The sequence below is a fragment of the Manis javanica genome, chromosome 1, assembly GCF_040802235.1.
Source record: "Manis javanica isolate MJ-LG chromosome 1, MJ_LKY, whole genome shotgun sequence".
NCBI classification, from domain to species: domain Eukaryota; kingdom Metazoa; phylum Chordata; class Mammalia; order Pholidota; family Manidae; genus Manis; species Manis javanica.
Genome location: NC_133156.1, coordinates 42,778,113 through 42,798,788, shown reverse-complemented (window position 1 = coordinate 42,798,788; position 20,676 = coordinate 42,778,113). Strand labels below are relative to the sequence as shown.

Here is a 20,676-nt window from a genome sequence, read left to right as displayed (position 1 = left end):
GATTATTCTGTTCATCCAGTTTACAAAATATTTTTTAATTACTGAAATATAATTTTAACTTCCTCTACTTGGAATTGCATGGTTAAAAGATGTGACCCACTTAAGAAATGCATTTTGTAGAGTGAGCTAGTAGAAACCTAAATAAATATAATTATAGGTCTACTGATATTCAAACACTAACCCATTCTCTTAATTCTTTATAAAAGGCTATATTAGTACTTGGAACTTTTATGTGAAATTCTATATGGAGCTTATAAAATGTAAGAAAGATATAAAAGGAGGCAAACATGATGCTAATGTTGCCCAAATCTCTCATGAGATAATTCTGGGCCTGCTGTTTTTTTTTTCCTGAAATCACATTGCTGGTTAGAGGCAAGAACAGATCTAGAATAAAATTTATTTGATTTTCTATCAAAAACCCTTATATTATGCCCCATGGCTTCACAGCCAAGGGATGAATTTTATCTTTATGATTGATTGGTAGTATTTGTAGGTAGATAAAAATGAATATAGAAAATGTGTGTGCAAATATATCCATTTAACTCTTTAAAGTTTTATTGAAATAAATAAATTTATATATATACTGAAAACTTAATGATCAAATAATTTTCATAAAATAACCTATCCATTGTATCCACATTCCAGTTGAAGAAACAGTCGGGTCAGTGTCCCAGGAACCTCCCTTGTGCTCAGGAATTCTCTCCTCCCATCCCCCACTGAATTTTCCTTTCTTCTGCACCATAGATGAATTTGAGTCTTTTTTAATTTCATATAAATGGAATCTTACAATATCCTCTTTTGAGTCTGGCATTTTGCTGTACATTCGCAGATGTGGACTCAGTCAAATTGCTATTTGCAGTTTATCCGAGTGCTGTAAATTCCATACCGTAGGATATGCTGTTGTGAGAATACACTGCAGCTTTTTTTTCATCCTTTCTGCTGTTGATAGACAGTTGAATGGTCTCAAGAAAAAAGCTATTAAAAAATAGTGCTCTGATGAATATTCTTGGAAGAATTTTTGTCTGGTGAACGTGTTTACATGTTTAGAAGGGGAATTGCTACAGCATTTGGGTATATCTAGTTTATCTTGAGTAGATTCTTCCAACAGTTTTCCAAAGTATTGCACAGTTTACACTTCTACAAGCAGTGTGAGAGTCTGTGTTGCTCCATACTGGCTAACGCTTGAAATTTTCTGTCTTTTTTAAAAATTCAGTTTCAGTTTTTACATAGTCATGTGGCATTGTAGTTTTAATGTGTACTCTAGTGGTAGTCAAATTGTGATACAAAATTACTCGGATGTCCTTATTTGTGAAAAGCCTGTACACATTTTGCCCATTTTTCTATCTGGTTGTCTTTTTCTTATTGATTTATAGGAGTTCTTTATATAATTCAAAGGAGTCCATTGTGATATTCTCATGGGTTTTTAAAAATAAAAATGTGTTATCCTAGGGGAACCCAATGATCCACCACTTTATTACCTGCTTTTCTTTTTCTAAGGTATATTAAAATTAATTAAAGGGCACTAGCTTAAGGCAACTTCCCTATACATATAGGATTTGGGAAGGGTAAGTATTCTGTGTTCATGACTTTACTTATGCATTAAGAATTCTTACCACCTACTGAATTTCAAATTTAATACTTTTTTTGGCATTATGTTGTGTGCTCTGTAAGGACAAGGCCTGTACCAATTATTTTTACCAAAATATCTCCAAAGCAAGTGAAGAGCTTTGCATATGGTAGGTGCTCAGCATAATTTTTGAACTGAATCACATGTTAAGGTTACAAAAGAGGTTTTATTTTTTTTGAAAAAAATGTAAAGCAAATGAAAGAATGAAAGGAGAGAGAAAGTCGGGTAGAGGCCTGGATGAGGAAGGGAACTAAAATTTAATACCAAATAGAAATTGCACTATTCTGCTCAGCAGGGTTCAAATCTGGTCCAATGAGGACTTAGTTCCTCCTCTGAGTCTCAAGGGAGTGGAGGCACCTGTCATGAGAAAATCATCGGCTTGTGCCCTGTTGCATGCCGTGGTCAGAATGCCTACTGGGCTGATCTGTTCACCCAGTGGTTCCGCTATAATCACTGTAGGTTAAGTCGCACCAGTTATGCTTTAATAATTTCTATAGTCTTTTTGTTTACAGAAACAGGACTTTAGCTTTTCTACTTTTAGCTTTGAACCCAGTATAGAGCTTTCCTTGGGCTCCCACCGACTCAGAAGTCCTCTTTTTAAACTGAGCAATAGCAGATGAGAAACATGGGATTCAAAGGCCCACCCTTTGCCAGAGTGCCTGCAGACTGCCTCGGCCTGTGGATCACCGGCTGCCTTGGCGCCCTTGCCACGGGGCTCATGGGAGCACCGTGGCTGTTAAGCCGCATTAACTCCCAGAAAGCAGTTTTCTGACGGCATTTGCTGGACCATTATAAAGCCAATTGGAAACTTGTTCGTGTTGGACAGAATACATGGTGTAAAATGTACTCGTCTCTAGTATTCCAGTGTGATTCTTTTTAAAGACTTATTTTTTTCATGGAATAGGAATTAATTCAAAAAACCTAAATTTCTCCATCATCACCAGAGAGTTATGATGACCAGAGTGCAAATAGAAGGGCTCTATCATTCCCTGCATGTGCACAGTTCTGGAAAGATTTGCTGGATAGTTTCCATCCAGTTCTCTGGATCTATTTTCCACCCTTTCTTACCATGTGGTGTGCCCCATGAGGCTGACCTCTCTGGCCCACATTATCTGGGTTTTCTTACCCTCTAGTTTCCATTTGGTTTAACCAATTGGGTGGTCTAGTTAGGAGAGGAGAGAATTCTGAGTACTTATGCTCTCTCTGGCTCCCTGTCTGGTCACTGACAGGGCCTCTATCATCTGTCCTAAGTCACAGTTCCTGTTGGGAGGCTCTGGCTCTGCAGCATTTTCCAGGTTCCGTTCCTGCCTGCCCCTTTGATTTGCAGGGCTAGAGCGGCGTGGGAGTCAGAGTAATGGTGACACAAAGATGTTTATATTCTTATCTCTGGAACCTGTGAACATGATGCCTTACTTCAAAAAAGGGACTTTGTAGATGTGATTAAGTTAAAGGTTTGGCAATGCATTGTTTATCCTGTATTATGTGGGTGGACCCAGTGTAATTGCAATGGTCCTTCTAAGTGGGAGGCGGGAGATCAAAGCTAGAGTTGGAGATACGATGAAGGAAACACAGGTCTGACTGACGTGATTGCTGGATTTGAGGATGGAAGAGAGCCACTAGCCAAGAGATGCAGGAAGTTTCTAGAATTTGGAAAAAAAGACAAAACAGATTCTCTATAGCTTCTAGAGGCAACTCAACCCAGTGGACACTTTATTTTAGCCAGGGAGACTTCCAACTTTCCAGTCTGATAATAAATTTGTGCTATTCTAAGCACAAATATGTGTTACTAGTTTGTAGTAATTTGATAGAGAGGCAATGGAAAGTAATTCAGATACTAATGGCTTTTTCCACTGTTGTTAGACCCATGGTACTGTATCATCCTTTATTGGTGGACCTTAAACTTACCCACATCTTTGTAAATAACTCCTTCATTAATTTTTCTTTGTTTATTCCCCTGAGTATACCACCTGATTTCTGCTAGGGCTCTGTTAAATGCCTATACCTTTTTATTCAGCAAATCCACTTTTAGAGATTTATTCATTGAAATAGTGAGAGACATATCCAGTGCCTGAGATATTCACAGACATATTCGTTATATCATAACAACAAAAATAAGAAATAATGCAAATTTTCAGGATAGGGACTGGCTCTGTAAATTATGGTACAGCTGTATGATATAATAATAATAGAATGCCAGAAAATGTTTGTTATGTTTGTACATGTATACATGCCTGTGTGAAAAAAAATCAGATTATGAAACAGACCTTTATCTATACCTGTATCTATCTATATAAAGAAAAAAGAGGAGAAAAAGATAAATGATGCTTTTAGTAGTTAGTTTTTCTTTTTGTGCTTTTTCATATTTTTCAAATTTTCCATGAGGTTCTCATTTATTGAAAGTTGTAAAGCTGTAATGGGTTCCCTTCATATAGGGTAAAATTCTTTATAAATTGCAAAGAAAATCTTTTCTGACTAATAGCTTCTATCTACAACTGTTTTGTATGGCTCTGTTATAGTTACTAGCTTTCTTATCTGATTCTTCTCTCTTATTTTGGGGATTTTGTGTATTTATTTATTCCTGTGTATTTATTCCTGTGCTCAGAGTGCCCTATGTGAGGCTCGCAGTATGTGTTTACTGAAAACTTTATACGGAATTAAATTATTCATGATTAATCAAAACTTCTTTGATGAGGGACTTATGTCTAGACCTATAAAAAATACAAGTAACTCAAAAACTATAAGGCAAATATAGCAGGGAGAGAGAAGATAAATAACCTAGTTTAAAATGCAAATGGAGAGTGAATTATTTATATCATATATCACAGAATTGTTTATTTAAGATTTGCTTATGAAGAGGAATGGATGAGGTGAGTACTTAGTTGAGATAAACATTAGGATAAGCTACTAAAACAAATCACACAAAGTACTGGAAGAGATCAAAGAAAACAGGCTATTGTACTGTAGTCAAACTAGAAAGACTTCACGGGCGGGGGAGAATCTTCCATTAGCCACTATTCAGTGTGCAGAGCAGAGAAAGGCACTTTAGGAATATGGCACTACTTTAGAGAAGACTCCAGGATAGTAGGATAAATAAGACAAATGTGTGGAGCTATAACAGTTTAGGGGAGTCTGAAATTTAGGTGGTGATCAGTAACGTCATATCATAATAAACCAGAGGAGTGATAGAATTAAGAGAGGTCGGAAGAAGGAAACAAATGCCCTCATTTACTCATTTACGCATGAGAGACTGAGTTTCCCAAGATAGGAATATTTAGGAAAATGCCCAGATGTGACTTGAATTCTGTATCTCTGGTCTAGTGATATTTTTTCTTTTTTTACAGGAAGAGTCCTGAATAATGATTGAGTCCTTATATTCAGTTCATTAAAGATTTTGTAAATTTAGCTACAAAATAATTTATTGACTTAATTATATTGCAAAAAAATACTATATTAAAAGTGAACAGCACATTTGTTGATAGTTACTTAAATTTATTTATTTAGCAGTCCCGTTAGGGATTTCTATATTTTTATATTTTATATAAAATTCATATTTTTATTTTTATATAAAATACAGTTCTATATTTTTAAGGGAAATCATTTTTACTTTTTAAAAGATATCTACATTTGTATCTTCATATGTATCACATATAGTGATGTTAAATGATATTCTGTTTCACTTGGGAATACTTACCATTACTCAGCTCTGTAATTTTCTTTATGTACATGAAATTCCCAGTGGTATGATGCCAGTAAATATGTTCATTGTATTGCACTTCCACAAAATGGAAAAATAGTAACTTCCTAAATGATAACCATTCTTAAGCAATTTCAACTATAATGCTTGTGCCTTTTCTTTTCTGACACTTCATATTTGTGCTTAGAAAAAGAACTAATATCCAATCATTTCTTGGTATTAATTCTGTTATAACTTACAATAAGACCATGAGTTATGAACCATTATTATCCCCATTTTTCAGATGAGAAACTGAGACAGGGAAAGTTGAATAATAGGTCTTAACAGGGCCAGAATTTGAACCTAGGTAATCTGGAGCAAGAGCTTCTGCTTTTCCATTTTGCTGTACAAATTATTATTAAAGGGAAAACTTTCCTTTATTATCCCAAATATAGCAAGAGAAAGTTACAACTGGATTTTGTAATTGGACTATAATCTCTAACCTCAGAATGAGTAATAGTAGATCATTCATACCATGTTCCTGATACAGTAGGAAAAGTGAGCTGGTAGAGACCAGCTACAGGAAACTTTTTGCTTACATATTGCCCGAAGCTCTGATTGACAAAGCCAACTAGGGGCCTGAAATTTTTCAGATGATTGGAGATCCCTTCTTTCAATCACAATTCTGAAAGCATGGGTAACATTGAAGACTGGTCATTAGAGAATAAACGAAAAATAAAACCCATCAACTTATTTCTCTTGCTAGGTATTCTAAAATGTCTGTCTCATTGCAATTAAAATAATCAAAATGAGGTCAAAATCAAAGAAAGGCATCCTCAAACCTGACAGATCCTAGAGCATTGACAGAAAGATAAAAGTATCCCAGAATTTTACTTCCAAATCCTAAAACACGATGAGGCCCAGTAGAAAGAGTAATGCTCGGGTGGCTTTCCAAGGTTTGCCATTAACTAGTTGTGTGACCTTTGACAAGTCAATGAACATTAAAAAATAGAGTTATTGGTTTAGCTTCCTTTCTCCCTCACATTTGACAAAAATCCATAGTGACAAAAACATAGAGATGATAGCAATTTTTGACATAATCCCCAAAGACTGCATCATTTGGTTAATTTAATTTGATCTTCATCACAAAAATTGTTGCTACTAGTCAGAATAATATTGAGGCCTAAAGGAATGAAAGCCATACAATAAATATGCCCTCAGCTGAAGATAAGGGCACTGAATTAGATAGAAGGCAAGACCTAAGTGAAATCTATTTTTTACCATGTCTGGAAGGTGAGATATCACAGATGTTTAAATTGGCTGTACGAAGCCGTGAAGGGCCAAGAGAATGACAGGCGGAGGAAGGTCGTGATTATGCTACTTTATTCTTTTAAGAATTTCAAGGGACTTCAGGAAAATATGACACTGTCTCTGGAACATGGCTCCCTATATTTTTAAGTTTGGGGTGTACAAAGAAGGGTTCTTCAGTCTTAAAAATAACCAATCTAATATGTGAGATTGTTTTCCACAAGAGACTCAGATTTTTAACCAATGGTTTTAGTTTCAAGGAAGGTTTGCAGTGCAAATGCTCTTAAAATGAAACCTTATGCTGCAGAGTCACATTAAGACATATATGAAAACTGCTGGATTCTTCTGAGAGAGCAGATTTGATGGGAGTGGGAGAGAGCTGGATCATTTGTTGAGGGTCACTACATGGGGGGCAGTGTTACACTTAATTTATAGCTGGTAAAATGGAGGTTTATAAAGGCTGAATTGGCAGTTGTCAAATAATAAGTGATGGAGGTCAGATCCCAATTATGTCTGACACAAATGTCCATAGTCTTCATCATACCACAAGTTCTGAGGTACAGGCTTGAGCTTTACTCATTTCATGGCATTTCTGTCTTCCATCTCCACTCCATACCCCAAATATCTCTTAATTTTTTTGAAGTGAAGAGCATCACCATGCAAAACATCATATTGCTTACAAATAAACTCACATATAGGAAGGGAGTGTTGGGGAATGAGACTGGAAAGAGGGGTCAAAATCTTTAATAAAACAAAAAATCCAACCAGACCACCGACATGCCACCATAGGTTAAAATGCAGCATTTTTATTGTAAAAGTCCACATAATAGGCAATTCCCTTTGTGAAAAGGTTTTCAAATACATCAACAGGGAGCAACTGATAGTTAAGAATTTGATTATATATAATATATATTCATATTGCCAGTACTATGCACACATTGGAAAGCTAGCTTTTTTGAGTGTCCCCATTACAGAATACATTTCAAGTTGACAATAACAACGTTTCTCACCATTGAAAATTTGCCAACAACTCTCCCAAAGAGTTGACATTTGTTAACAATTCAAAACAAGAAAATAACTAATTCTATTTACATGTGTTTGAGGTTATATACTAGAACACTGATATATTAAAGGTTCATAAAATTGGCAGCTATATGTGTTTCAAGATTCATCCAGATGACTTAATGATGACTTTACATGGGTTTATATTAACAAAGCCACTCTCTCTTCTTTTCTCCTCTTTTTAGATTATCTATAAAATTATACTGGCTATGATTGAATTCTGGCTTAGAGCAATGATTGCCATAAAGAATAACTGACAAAGGGTGCTGTTTTAGAAAAATATGGACTCAGGATGAGCACATGAAGGTGGAGCTCAACACATCATGGTTGAAGTCTGGGACACCACTTCATGTGTGTATGTGTACATGGAATGAGACCACCATCATAGGCTCAACCTCCATGTAAGTCATTCATTTGTTCTTTCATTTCTCAAATTTAATCTTCAGTGCATTTCTTTTTCACAAAGCATAGAATACTACCTTGTGAACATGAGTCAGGTATGAATCCTCCTTCTGTCTGTCATAGGAGCTCAAGTGGAATTGTGAATGGGTCAAAGCTGACTCATCCCCAAGCCTGGAAAAATAATACACAAACTCTTATTATGCCTTAGGAGGATCAGTTCTGTACATAAATGTAGGACTTTAAAAGGAATATTGGCTTTGGCTACTTTTGTTCATTACCAAAAGTTATTTTAGGCAAAGTTCTATGATTTCTTCTGCTTATTTTCACAAGACCAAATAGTACTTGACAAGGCCTATGTGAAAAAATGAATCATTGGTTCCAGACTGGCTCAGAGAGAGTCACCAGAAGCAGGTGAAGCCACTTCACTTCAAACCATACTCAGTGAGCACCAACTACGTGCCAGGCACTACACACGGTGCCGAGGCCCCAAAGAGGGTATGACAAGGATTCTGGCCACAAGGCACTCATAGTCACTAGAAGCAGATCTTGAGATGGAGAATGAGTTCTGTTATGATCTACCATCCTAAAAGGAGGAAAATATAGCGGCAAGCATATACAGTTACCTTATACTCTATGAAATTGGGCATATTTAAAAATGGCAAGTGTAAATTATTCAGTCTATATTTTACTTAGTGTCTTAATATGTCATACAAGGCAAAAAACAAGCTGTTTGAATCTTCATACATGAGGGAGAATGTATAGAAAATTCCTCCCTCCAATTCCAAACCAAACCCTTTTAATTACATTCGTGGTACTTTTATAGCCCAAAGACACAGATTATAAGACAATGCTTTATGATGTTAACTTCAGTCAATTTATTTTGGCTCTAAAGAGATGCATGCATTAAACTTGAAGTATTCTACCTCATTGAAATATTTACATCATTGTACATGTAATGTGGAGATTGTCTTTCTGTCTTGGAACAGTGTAGTAGATTTCTAGTCTCTTATAATACTTAAAGTGAGTTGTGATCTTTCTCAAATGAGGGAAGTATCCTACTTGGATCAATTGTACCACAATTCAACCTCAAATGAACATAAGGTACTGTTCTGGACCTTTTGCATCGAATTATATTTTGCATTGAGTAAGGATACCACCATTGTAAGTAGTCATGGCTTTCACTATATCAACTGTTATAAACTATCTTGTGGTTTCAATATTCTTGCTCTAATTTCACTTTGCCTTGCACGTTTGAAACACAGTAAACATTATAGTTCAAATCACCCTTACCACAGGAGAGTTGGGCGCAAACAATATGCCATTAATACAATTTACCAGGTTAGAACACAGAAACAAATTCAGATCATTATAAGGTACACAGGGGATTATTGAAGTGGACTTACAAAGGACATCTTCTCTCATGGAATTTAGTGAATAAGACCCAATTATACTCATATTTCTCTTACAGGTAAAGGTAGGAGACCCAGTAAACCAGATTGAACAAGCAGAAGGCAGTGGGGAAGAAGATCCGTGCATATGAGTCCATTTTGGCAATACGAATGTGTATCCTCCCATGTCTCCAAGCTCCTGTCCGGCAGTCTTCAAAACAGCAGAAAAAACTGGCACAGTCCTTGCCATCCAGACACTCATACCCATATTCTTCATCTCTCTCTTGAAGGTGGGTGGCATTGTTCATTTGAATGGTTGCTGATCTTGGGCGGATATCAATGGTAGGGGCCTGAGACAAGGGTGGGGAAGGAGAAAGGTCAGAGTCAGTGATACTTGATAAATTCTAGACTCTTTCTCCACAATGTCACCAATGTGAATGATGAATCTGAAAATGAGTACTCAGGAAATTGCTATGACGTCGTGATCTACATGGTGAAATTGAACTGAGAAGGCTAGCACACTTGCAGATTTCAAGTTTTTGAGCTTAAGCAGTGCAGCTGAAAATAATACCACCAAGCTAATAGCTACAGCAAGATCGAACACCAAAAGAAAATGTTTAAAGATTTAAATCAAACAACTACATGGAATCGTATTCTAGTAAATATTAGATGTGAAGTTGGTTACATGAAGGCACTGAATGGTATTGCATGTGAGTAGAACAGAGAAATAAAAATGCATTAATTTTGAAATCAAATTTTATGTCATGCTTACCCATAGGCAAATAGTAAACTGCATTACACTGAGCAAATTATTTATAAATATATATATATTAACATTTTCTATTAAGAATATTGAATATAGAAGTTTCCTGATTATATCACAGTGACTTATGTTTTAAAAGAATATAGGATTTTGTCTAACATTTACCATCTAAGAGCTTCAGAATGTCAGCAATGTTTACTTACATGTGAGTGAAAATTCAGAAAAAAAGTTACTACCTGTCAAACTGATAGCATTTGAGAGGAAACTAATGCCAGTTAACTGATGACTAATCTTTGTTGCTGGACCAATTATAAAATTGCTATAAAACTCAATGATTTATTTAATATTAACTGGAGGAGTTAATTTTAGGATAACATAAATCCTTGTGTTTATAAATCAGTTACTAGAATTCAACTGGAACTAGGAATCTCATTGCCATACTGCATGAGAGCGCTGGGAAGCCACTAGGTCACCCTGGAAAGATGGGTGTTTTAAAGCATTTCAAAGAGTATATTATTTTTTTATAGAACTGAACAGGTAGAGTTCAGACCAAAGGAGGGTGATTGTTAAAGTTACTTATTGTAAAACAATCCTGTTTTGAATTAGGATTTACAGAGTTACCTTGTAAGGGCATATGTGCTATCTCATTGGTATAGCCAATAAAATTGGATCTCATTTCATCTAAGAAGAGAGGGTAAGTTTTGGCTTTGATGTTTAAAGAGGCCCTCTTCACCAATGACATCTTACAGAGCTTACAGCTTTTGAGCTTCACAAAACTTCTGTGAATTAGTGTGGAGTTACTGAATCAACTCTAGAAATCTATATAGCACCTTATCTTAGATGTGTTATCTGTAGGCAAATGTCTACTCATTAAAAAATAAAATAAAACACCATGTAAGCATTAATAGTTAAATTCAGCAGTTGCATGCAGTGAATTTCCATTCCAAAAACATTATACCTTGAAGGAAAACATCCGAAGAAGCTTTGGGTTTGTAGACAGAAAATAGAGTTGCATTTTTTTTAATTAAAAGAAAGGAAAAAAGAAAAGAAAAAAGAGACAAAATAAGATAAATTAAAAATACATTTTGAAAACAGAGTAAGTGAAATAAACTGAAATTATAAACACAGAAAGACATTTCTGAGCTTGGAATAAAGTATATGCCTACAGTTGGAAATTGGTGATTGCTGGTGAAATCTTCAATGACTTAATCCACAATTATCAAATTTCAAGAGTCAGTGTTATTCACTTGTGAGGAAGCTGTCTATTGCCTGATTTCCCTGTAATGCAACACTGTGATCTTATTTTCTAATTATCATGAAGAAGTCTTAATAGGTGTCTTGACCCACAATGAACCAAAGGGCATATTAAATGGGAAAATGAAATTTCAGCTTCTCATTCACAGCTTAGGTTCTTGCTAGCTGTGATAAATCATCTAATTGGCTTAAGAAGGGCAAATGCATGAAATCCTTGGGTAATTTCATTTTCTCATTTTTTTTAAATCCCTTTCTCCTCTGCCTTTTCTTCTTCTGCCATTCTCAGGACCCTGGATCAAGCAATCCAAGTGTCTATTTCTGAAACAGAATCCCTTGTGTAATGATGCAGCTAGAGAGGGCAAATGGGCTCTTCAGACTTGTTTGAAAGCTAGCCCTCCCATCCTTGCTACTGCTGGCAGGTAAATAATGTTGACTGTCAATAGAACCATCTTCTTGGGGAGAAAACAAAAACAACACAACAAGGAAAGTAAAATAAGGATAGAGAAAATGCAAAGGCAGAGAGAGGCAAAACAGGTAAGGAAGGAAAGGGCTACCTAAAGCATAGTGAATATTTGGGAAATTAAAGATAAGCGTTTCTTTCATGTTAGTTGTCAAGAGTAATGATGCCTCTTACTTTACCTGTTACAAATTTTTACATTCAAAGAGAAATGTATGCCATTTGCAGGATTTCACCAGGGTTCCAGGAGATGTATCAGGATTCAACCTAGAATCAACTAGATTCCCTCATTATAATTCAGCCCCCCACAGTCCTTGGGTCAGATGGCTGGGCTGTTATCAGGGCTCTTAAGGCCTCTACAGCAGAAGACCAGGAAAGGCTATAAATTCAGGAGGCTAGAGTGAATTCCTTTGTGCCTATCTTGGAAGGGAAGGGGCATTGACTTCCATGGGGCCTCCTATAAGCCACACACTATGTTCAGGTAGGTAAATGGATAGCCACCTGCTCTCTTCAACATCTGTAATAAAAGACAATTGCTTTAGGCATTTATATTTGTGCCTCATCATCTCTATTTAAGGTTTGGTGGCAAGGTGGATCACCCAACCGGTTTCCAAATCACCAAAATCAATCCAGGTTCTTAACTGTGTAAATCATCAACATCAACCATCATCATCAACTATTAATGGAAAGGTCTTTCATGTGTAGGGTACCATGTAATGCTATTCACCTTCCTTACCAGCCTTCTTTCTCACAACAGCCCCTAAAATATTTTGTATATTATTCAGTTTGTATATGAGAAAACAAAGATACAGGGAGGCTAGGTACCTTGCCCAAACAATAGATGAGTCATTTCTTTTAAAACAAAAAGATACATTTTGCATATGAAACCAACAGAAGTCATCTGGTGGCAATGCACACAAAATTATTTGCAAAAGTATAGTGAGCCTTGAAACTTCAGGAACCATGTAGCTTCCCATAAAGAGACTTGAAGGAAAATTTTAATTCAAAACACCAATAATTTGAAAATATTATAGTAAGGGTCAGAAAGATAAAAATCAATGAAACCTAGAATAATAGCAACTAGAAAATAGAGGCATTTCTTGGCAGGGGTTCTATTCCCATGGAGTAAAGAGAGCAAAAGTCTACTTAGTGAATCAACTCTCTCTTGAGTGGCTTATGGATTCTCATGGCCTGGCTGACCTCACACATTGTTTTCATCTTGGAGCCCGAAGTGTTGAGTCTCAGCCTGCAGCTAAGCTAAGCAAGACTAAACCCAAACAAAACTGGGGAGTCTTTCTGCATAGAAATTTCAGTGGTCCCATGGGAAATGATACATACAGGGTTTTTCTTCTTTTTGTCTTTGTCCTTGCTTGGTTTCCGGTTGCTGACAAAATAATGCAGGGTGCCGTACTCCACCAAAGCAGAGAAGACAAAGATGAAGCAAACAGACACAAAGAGATCCATCGCTGTGACATAGGAGACCTTGGGGAGTGACTTCCGGGCAATGGTGCTGAGGGTGGTCATTGTCAGGACCGTGGTGATCCCTGAAGAGAGGCACAGTAAAACAGATCATGTGACCACACCAGCATGTGGCTTAACTGAGTCAGTACTGGTAGCAAACCTGGTTTGTGACTTCTGATCAGCAGCCTTAGTCATGGGAAGGGAGGCAATGCATTCACTTTGACCACAAATATTTATTGTCTGCCTGCCATGTATTAGCTTCTGTGACAGGCACTAAGTACATGGTGAGAAATAAACTAGTGAGAGAGGACACTAAGGGTCTAGTGAGCAACGGAAGTGTAATTACAAATTACAGTATTTGCTGTGGAGAATAGCAGGGTGCTGAGGAGGTGATAGTTAAGGTGAAGCTTTAAAAAATAAGAAGAAACCAACTTTTTTACTTTTAGCAGAGCAAATAAAGGAAGATTCTGAAGAAGGAAAACCTTGTCATGGAGTTTTTACAGTACCTAGCATCTGGGGAGGGGCAGGGGGATCAAGTCACATCATGCAGAGCATGCGAAGGAGTTTGCATTTTATTCAAAGTGCAAGGAGAAGCTATTTCAAGGTGTTAAATAGAGGAGGTAGGTTATGTATCAGTGACATGTTCTGATTGGTGAATTTTCTAAAGACTACTATAGGATGAAAATAAGTATCTCAAGATGTAACATAATGACTAATTTTTTAATCAAAACTTCCTTGTGCCAGGCATTCTGAGAAGTACGTTATGTACCTTCTTTCTTTGAATCTTTATAACAAATATTTTCCTTTTGATTTTATAGTTGAAGGCAATGAGGCTAAAAGACTGGCTCCACATTCAACAGTAAAGTAGCATAAAGATTTGACACAGGGATTCAATGTCTGACTTCAAAACCCTTCTAGCAAGCTAACCCTTCATGATGATTGTTTAATGACAGGGAACAAAGTTAAGACAATACATATGCATCAGCCAGGGGAGGCTCAGTCTCTTCTTGTGTAAAAGCTGTGTTAGTTATAACAAAGACAACATGGATTCAGTATTTCAGTGGCTCTAGCTCCAAGGATAGGAACTTAAACCACCTTAACAATCTAAGGTTCAGTTTCCTCATCAGGAGGACTAATTCTTTGAAGGTGAAGGTCCACCCATATATTATCATTCTATGATTCTAACTCAGTATTTTCTATCCTGATTGGAAGCAACTCTCTGTACTCCAAAAGCAGTAGCCCCAAGTCATGACCATCTCCAGCTTTGTGACTTACATTTCTGATGTGGGTGATATGAGGGGACAACATGTCCATCATCTAATGCCATGCAATTCTGACTATTACAATCAACTTCCCCTGACTCAAATGGAGGTACGGGGCAAACTCAGAAGGAATCAGTCACAAGAGCCTTGGGGATCAAGGGAGAAGGAAACTCCAGAGCAGCAGTCCCACACAGGTAAAGAGAAAGAAGATTTTCTCTCTTCAAGGCATGGGTCACTACTACAGTATTCACAGGAGATGCCTGAGTGGGGCCAAAGCACCCCTGAAGAAGCGTTATGCAGAGATAAAAGTGGGCATATCTCTTCCGAGTTTCTTTATTTGTCAGAACCATTTTTGAAGAGTGTAAGTATTTTTCTAAAACCTTAAGGCTTTTTTTGGGTCATTACATCTCATCTTAATATCAAGTTTCTTTGGTGTATATTGTGTTTTGAAATTCTAGAGAAGGGAAAGATTGGTGCTGGCTGAAATAACTTCACCGAGCTGAGTGCCCTTTGATAGAGGAGAGGGTTGGTCAAGGGAAATGTAGTTGTAAACTACAGTTACAGCCCTTTTCCCATACCCCTGTTATTGATTAGGGAATTATCCCTCTCTCTTTCAAGTCTATATGCTCTGTGACAACAGACATCTGTCTTGATATTTATTGTGACCTTATAGATGAGTATAGTACCACTCAATAAATACTGGTTGATTGAATAAATGAAACAATCAATAAACAGTGTATATATATGAAAGATTAAAGAGACTCAACCTACATTTGAAAATAGGAATCTATATTGATGACTTATGAGAGATAGTAGCTAACACTTATGGATCTCTTCTTTGGGCCAGGTACTGTGTCAAAAACTTTACATATGATCCCAGTAAATCCTCAAAATAAGTTAAGCACTGTCACCCATTTTTTGCAGGTGAAAAGAACTGGGCAGAGAAAGAATAAGAAACTTTTCCAAGCTGGTAAGTGACAGAGATGAGATAGAAGCCTAGGAAGTCTGACTTCAAACGCTATGCTCTAAACAATATTGTTTCCTCTCCAAATAATTTAAAAATATGCAACATGAAGTCCTAGATACTTGGGAGCTGTTGCAGATTCATAATTGGGGATATGATGAGGGTTTGTGGGTCTTCCATATTGTTATGTCAAAATCTTAGTAATGGTCAATTTTCTATAAACTGGAGGTGGAGGTGGGGGCATATGGAGCACTCTCAGAGTGCTCTGAGGAAGCACTTTGTGCTAATAAGTGGCCAAATCCTACTGAAGGCTCAATAAATGTAAGGTATTCTCAATTATTTAAGAGAAAAAAGATCTACTTCTCAAACTGAAAAAAAGCTTTACTTAGGTTATCTATGCATTAATTCATGTAGAAACTCTGGGTTGTACCCAGATATTTTTAGGTGATATTTTAGCTGATATTTTTAGGTGGTAATTTAAAAACTAAACTGGCAACTTGGCCTCACTTCACATTCAGGCCTCAAGCCACACTTGATCTATGAGAAGTAAAAATGTCAGTATTTATAACAGATACCATAGGTAAGTCCACTTAAGAGAATCTGACATGACTGACATGTAAGTCAAACATTTATCTAACAAATTGGGAAGATGTTATTTAGGCTGCATGGAAGTTCATCACAGTCATATAGAAGGAATTTTGAAGAATTGTTTATGATATTTTTCAGGTTTCTGCCTGGAGTCACAAGGAAGAAAACAATGAAGAGTGGAGAAGTAGTAGTTTTAAATGATTCACCAGCCAACAGTAAGATAGCTTGATATGGTTTTCAAGTCCAGTTTTGCTAAGCAAAGAATTAGACTTCTCTTACCTGGGATAGATGAAACTTATCCATAGCTTTTAGCAATTCCTCCAGTCTTCAGGTATGTTATCTTACCTCAGATTACTTGGGTGAAAAATACCCATTGGTATTTTCATAGTTTCATCCATTGTCATCACACCATGATTAAACCTCCCCAGCTACCACCTGTGTACCAAACTGTGTTCAATTCTTATAAGCCCCAGGATGACTGCTCTCCATGTTCTGGTGGTCTGAGCTCCAAAAGCAGCCAGAATCTCTGAGCTATGTGGCTCACTCATCAAAAAACATGACTCTATTCTATAGCAATAAACTCCAATTCTATAGGTGGTTTGGGTCATTTGGCTTAACTCTCGATTGTAAACATTGGAAAAGGGACTCGATGAAATCTAGGTCAGTGTTCTAAAATGTGATCACATATTTGAATCACTTGGGGATTTTTTTTTTTAATCCTGACACCCAAGCCATGCTCTCAACAAATTAAATCAGTATCTCTTGGATTGGACTAAGGCAGCTGCATTTCAGTGACTTAAATGTACAGTTAAATTTAAGAAGCACTGATCTAGAGATGTGAGACAGCAAAGTTAAAATTGAGAAACCTGCTCAGCTCAACTCCCCACCTTTCCCCGGAACTGGCCTTCGAAAAGACCTCACAGCCAGAGAAAAACTCAATCCCATTTGCTAAGGTACAGATCCACTATCTGCTGGCTATGGGACCTTGTGAATGTCACTTAACCCTGCAACATACCTCTGCTTCCTTAGCTCTTCAACACTGTGATAAAATTTGTTATCATTACAACTTCTACATGCAGTTGATGCGAACATTTGGAAAAGAATGGGGACCGTATTAAAATACCTGACTTGTAGTAAATGATCAACAAGTAGGAGTGCCTACCTGCTGTTTGCTCAGGGGCTTCTCCCTCATTCCTCAGCTCAGTCACCTTGATCCCTTCTCCCACCATGGTCTTTTGCCCAGAAGCTCCCATTTAATGAGTGGTTGAAATGAACAATCTGAGTGGCCATAAGAGACCTTTTGACCAGCAAGAGCCAGGACTTCAAAAGAAGAGGTTGATTTGAAATAATTTCCTTAAACTATTTTTGGCATGGGTAGATTGGAATGTATCAATGCATGTGTCAGGCACTATACTAGGGAATGAAAAAGACACATTCTGATGTGAAAGAAGAACATATAAGCATGGAATGTAACACATTCTACTCACAGTGACAAGTAACAGTCCTACAGCAATATGCTCAACAAATTTTGGGTTTGTTTCAGCATGTAGCATTAGACAAGATATTATCATTGTTGAATAGGACTTGTAACATGAAGTCCTGACTATAGCAGAAAAAATCAAAATAACCTTATTTTGAAACAGATGGGAGACTAAATTAGGTTTGGAAGAGGACAAATATGCAAATGATGTCTTTTTTTCTACAATAATCTCTTTTGCCCTCAGTTTTAATAACCTGGTGCAGAGCATTTTGTCAGAACAGTTGCTAACATTTCTGAGTCTGTATTGTTTTGTGCACTTTGCACAGAATAACTTATTTAACCTAATACAACCCCACACATTGGATACAAGAAATGGTATGTGTTTTATATATGAGGAAACTAATTTACAGAGGTTGGTCATTTCCAAGGCTATACTATCCAAGCTGATTATAAATCCAGATTTGTTGGGCTTTAACACCCAAACTCTTAACTATTGCATGATATTGCCTCTCTACGCAGAGTAAGAGATTCTAGTTTTCCCATAACTGATAAAAGAGGATTGTGATATTATAATTCATCTTTAAATACCTTTCTTTATTCTTACTTAGATAAGTCTTTGTAGTGTCAAAATTTCATTCATGGACCTAGACACCAATGTCCCTGTGAGTCTGTAGCTTTGTTATCATCTATGTGAAACTTCCTCATATGAGGAGAAAGATGTAAAAATCCAAGACAAGTTTCACCACATACAGCATACTAAGCAAACTGCAAATAATCTTAAAAGTGTTTGGTGGGTAATTTTTGTAGAATCAAAGCATTAAAAAGAAGCAAAAAAAAAATGTTTGGTGCGAGGGAGGTTCCCAGAGTTTCTCAATTAACATTATTTTTGACAAAATATAATTTTTAATGGTTCTTCTACAAAGAGCCAAAGGATGTGTATGTGTGTTTCCAAATGTCATCACAGTTAATAATGCATTTTGGAATTAATCCATAGCCTGTGCTCTGCTGGTAAATGGGTAAAACAACTGACTCTAGAAAAAAAAGGTAACCCTGATTTTTGCATTTGTCTATTTCCATGGGGTCAGTACTTTCTCTTTGGCTGTTTTCGGGCTGACCACACTGGGAAAGGACAGATGCAATCAGCTCTCACAGGCTGGTGTGAGCAGCTCCAGCGTATAACTGCTCAGAGACCAAATTAAAAAAATTCTATAGAAATAAGAATTTTGGTTTTTCTGTCTAGTTAACTTAAATTTATTTCAAAAATTTACTAAACCCAGCTTATTGAAGCAATTAAGGAAAACAGAAGTAGAAAACTTTAAACTCTTTTTAAAATATGCCAGTTATTAAAATGAAACAAATGGCATTTCTTTATAATTGTTGCCTGAATTAAAAGCAAATCAATTTAGAAAGGGGAATAAAGATTGCTGATAATGGGTAATCATCTTGGGACCCTGCAACAGAAAGAAATGTGACTCACCTAAAGAAGTTCTGGCTGGAACAGCATCCTTATTGATCCAGAAGGAGACCCAAGACAGGACGACAATGAGAGTGCAGGGGATATAGGTCTGGATGGTGAAGTATCCCATTCTCCTGCTCAGGTCAAAGTAGACAGACATGACCACATAATCTCCTAGAACAGAACAAAGATAGCACCATTCAACCTCTTAAGAAAACTGGAAAGCATTTAGAATAGAGAGCCTTGAAATAAACCCACACTTAAATGGTCAGTTAATCTATGACGATGGGGCCAAGAATATATAATGAGGGAAAGACAGTCTCTTCAATAAATGATGTGGGGAAAACTAGACAGCTACATGCAAGAGAGTGAAACTGGATCCTCATCTTACAACAAACAGAAAAATAATTTTAAAATGGATTAAAAACTTGAAACCATAAAACTCTTAGAAGAAAACACAGGCAGTTAGCTCTATGACATCAGTCCTTCCAATATCATTTCTTGAACTAGTATCCTCAGGCCAGGACAATGAAAGCAAAAATAAACATATGGGATCACAAAGAGTTTCTGCACAGTGAAGGAAACCAACAAAGTGCAAAGGCAACCTACTTAATTGGAGAAGATATTTACAAATCTGATAGGGAGTTAATATACAAAATAAAGAATTACAAAACAATATAAAAAATAACTGGATTAAAAAATGGACCAAGGACTTGAATAGACATTTTTCCAAAGAAGACACACAGATGGCCAACAGGCACATTAAAAGATGGGAAATATCACTCATCAGGGAAATGTGAATCAAAACCACAATGAGGTGTCATCATACACCTTTCAGATTGGCTATTATCAAAAAGACAAAAAAAAAGTGTTAGTAAGGGTGTGGAGAAAGGGGTCTCTCATACACTGCTGATGGGAATGTAAATTGGTACACACTATGGAAAACAGTATGGAGGGTCCTCAGGAAATCAAAACTAAAACTACCCTATAATCCCACAATTCCACTTCTGGGTATATTGGAGAAAAATGAAAACACTAATTTACAAAGATCTATGCACCCATTTCACCATGCAAATAATCACTGCAGCATTATTTACAATAGTCAAGATATGGAACCTAAGTGTCTATGGATGGATGATAAACAGAAGTTGTACATATACACAATGGACCATCAAAAAGAATGAAATCTTGCCATTTGTGATAACATGGATGGACCTAGAGGGTATTATGCTAAATGAAATGAGTCAGAGAGAGAAAGGCAAATGCCACATGATTTCACTTATATGTGGAACCTAAAAAATAAAACAAATCAACAAACAAAACAAATAGACAATAGATATAGGAAACAAACTGGTGGTTACCAGCTGGGGAGGGCTTGGAGGGCAGGCAAAATAGGTGAGCGATTAGGATTAAGAGGTACAAACTTCCAGCTATAAAATAAATAAGTCATGGGATGTATAGCATAAAGAATATAGTCAATAATATTGTAATAACTTTGTACAGTACAGGAGGTAACTAGACATCATGATTT

At 36.6% G+C, this 20,676-nt stretch overlaps 1 protein-coding gene across 3 annotated transcripts in view; it reads right to left on the bottom strand.

Annotated features, from left to right (window-relative positions):
* Nucleotides 1-7,394: 7,394 nt before the first annotated feature.
* The window catches only part of GABRG2 (gamma-aminobutyric acid type A receptor subunit gamma2), a 99,260-nt gene continuing 85,978 nt past the window's right edge, over nucleotides 7,395-20,676 (bottom strand). The window contains exons 7-10 of one of the 3 annotated variants that reach the window (XM_017641192.3): nucleotides 19,167-19,319; nucleotides 13,273-13,478; nucleotides 11,182-11,205; nucleotides 7,395-9,810 (exon numbers count right to left, since the gene is read on the bottom strand). In XM_017641192.3, the coding sequence (XP_017496681.1) occupies nucleotides 9,535-9,810; nucleotides 11,182-11,205; nucleotides 13,273-13,478; nucleotides 19,167-19,319 (659 nt within the window). In that variant the 3' untranslated portion in view covers nucleotides 7,395-9,534. The remainder of the gene's footprint in view (nucleotides 9,811-11,181; nucleotides 11,206-13,272; nucleotides 13,479-19,166; nucleotides 19,320-20,676) is intronic. The other 2 variants (XM_017641193.3, XM_073231811.1) reach the window with 2 other exon arrangements.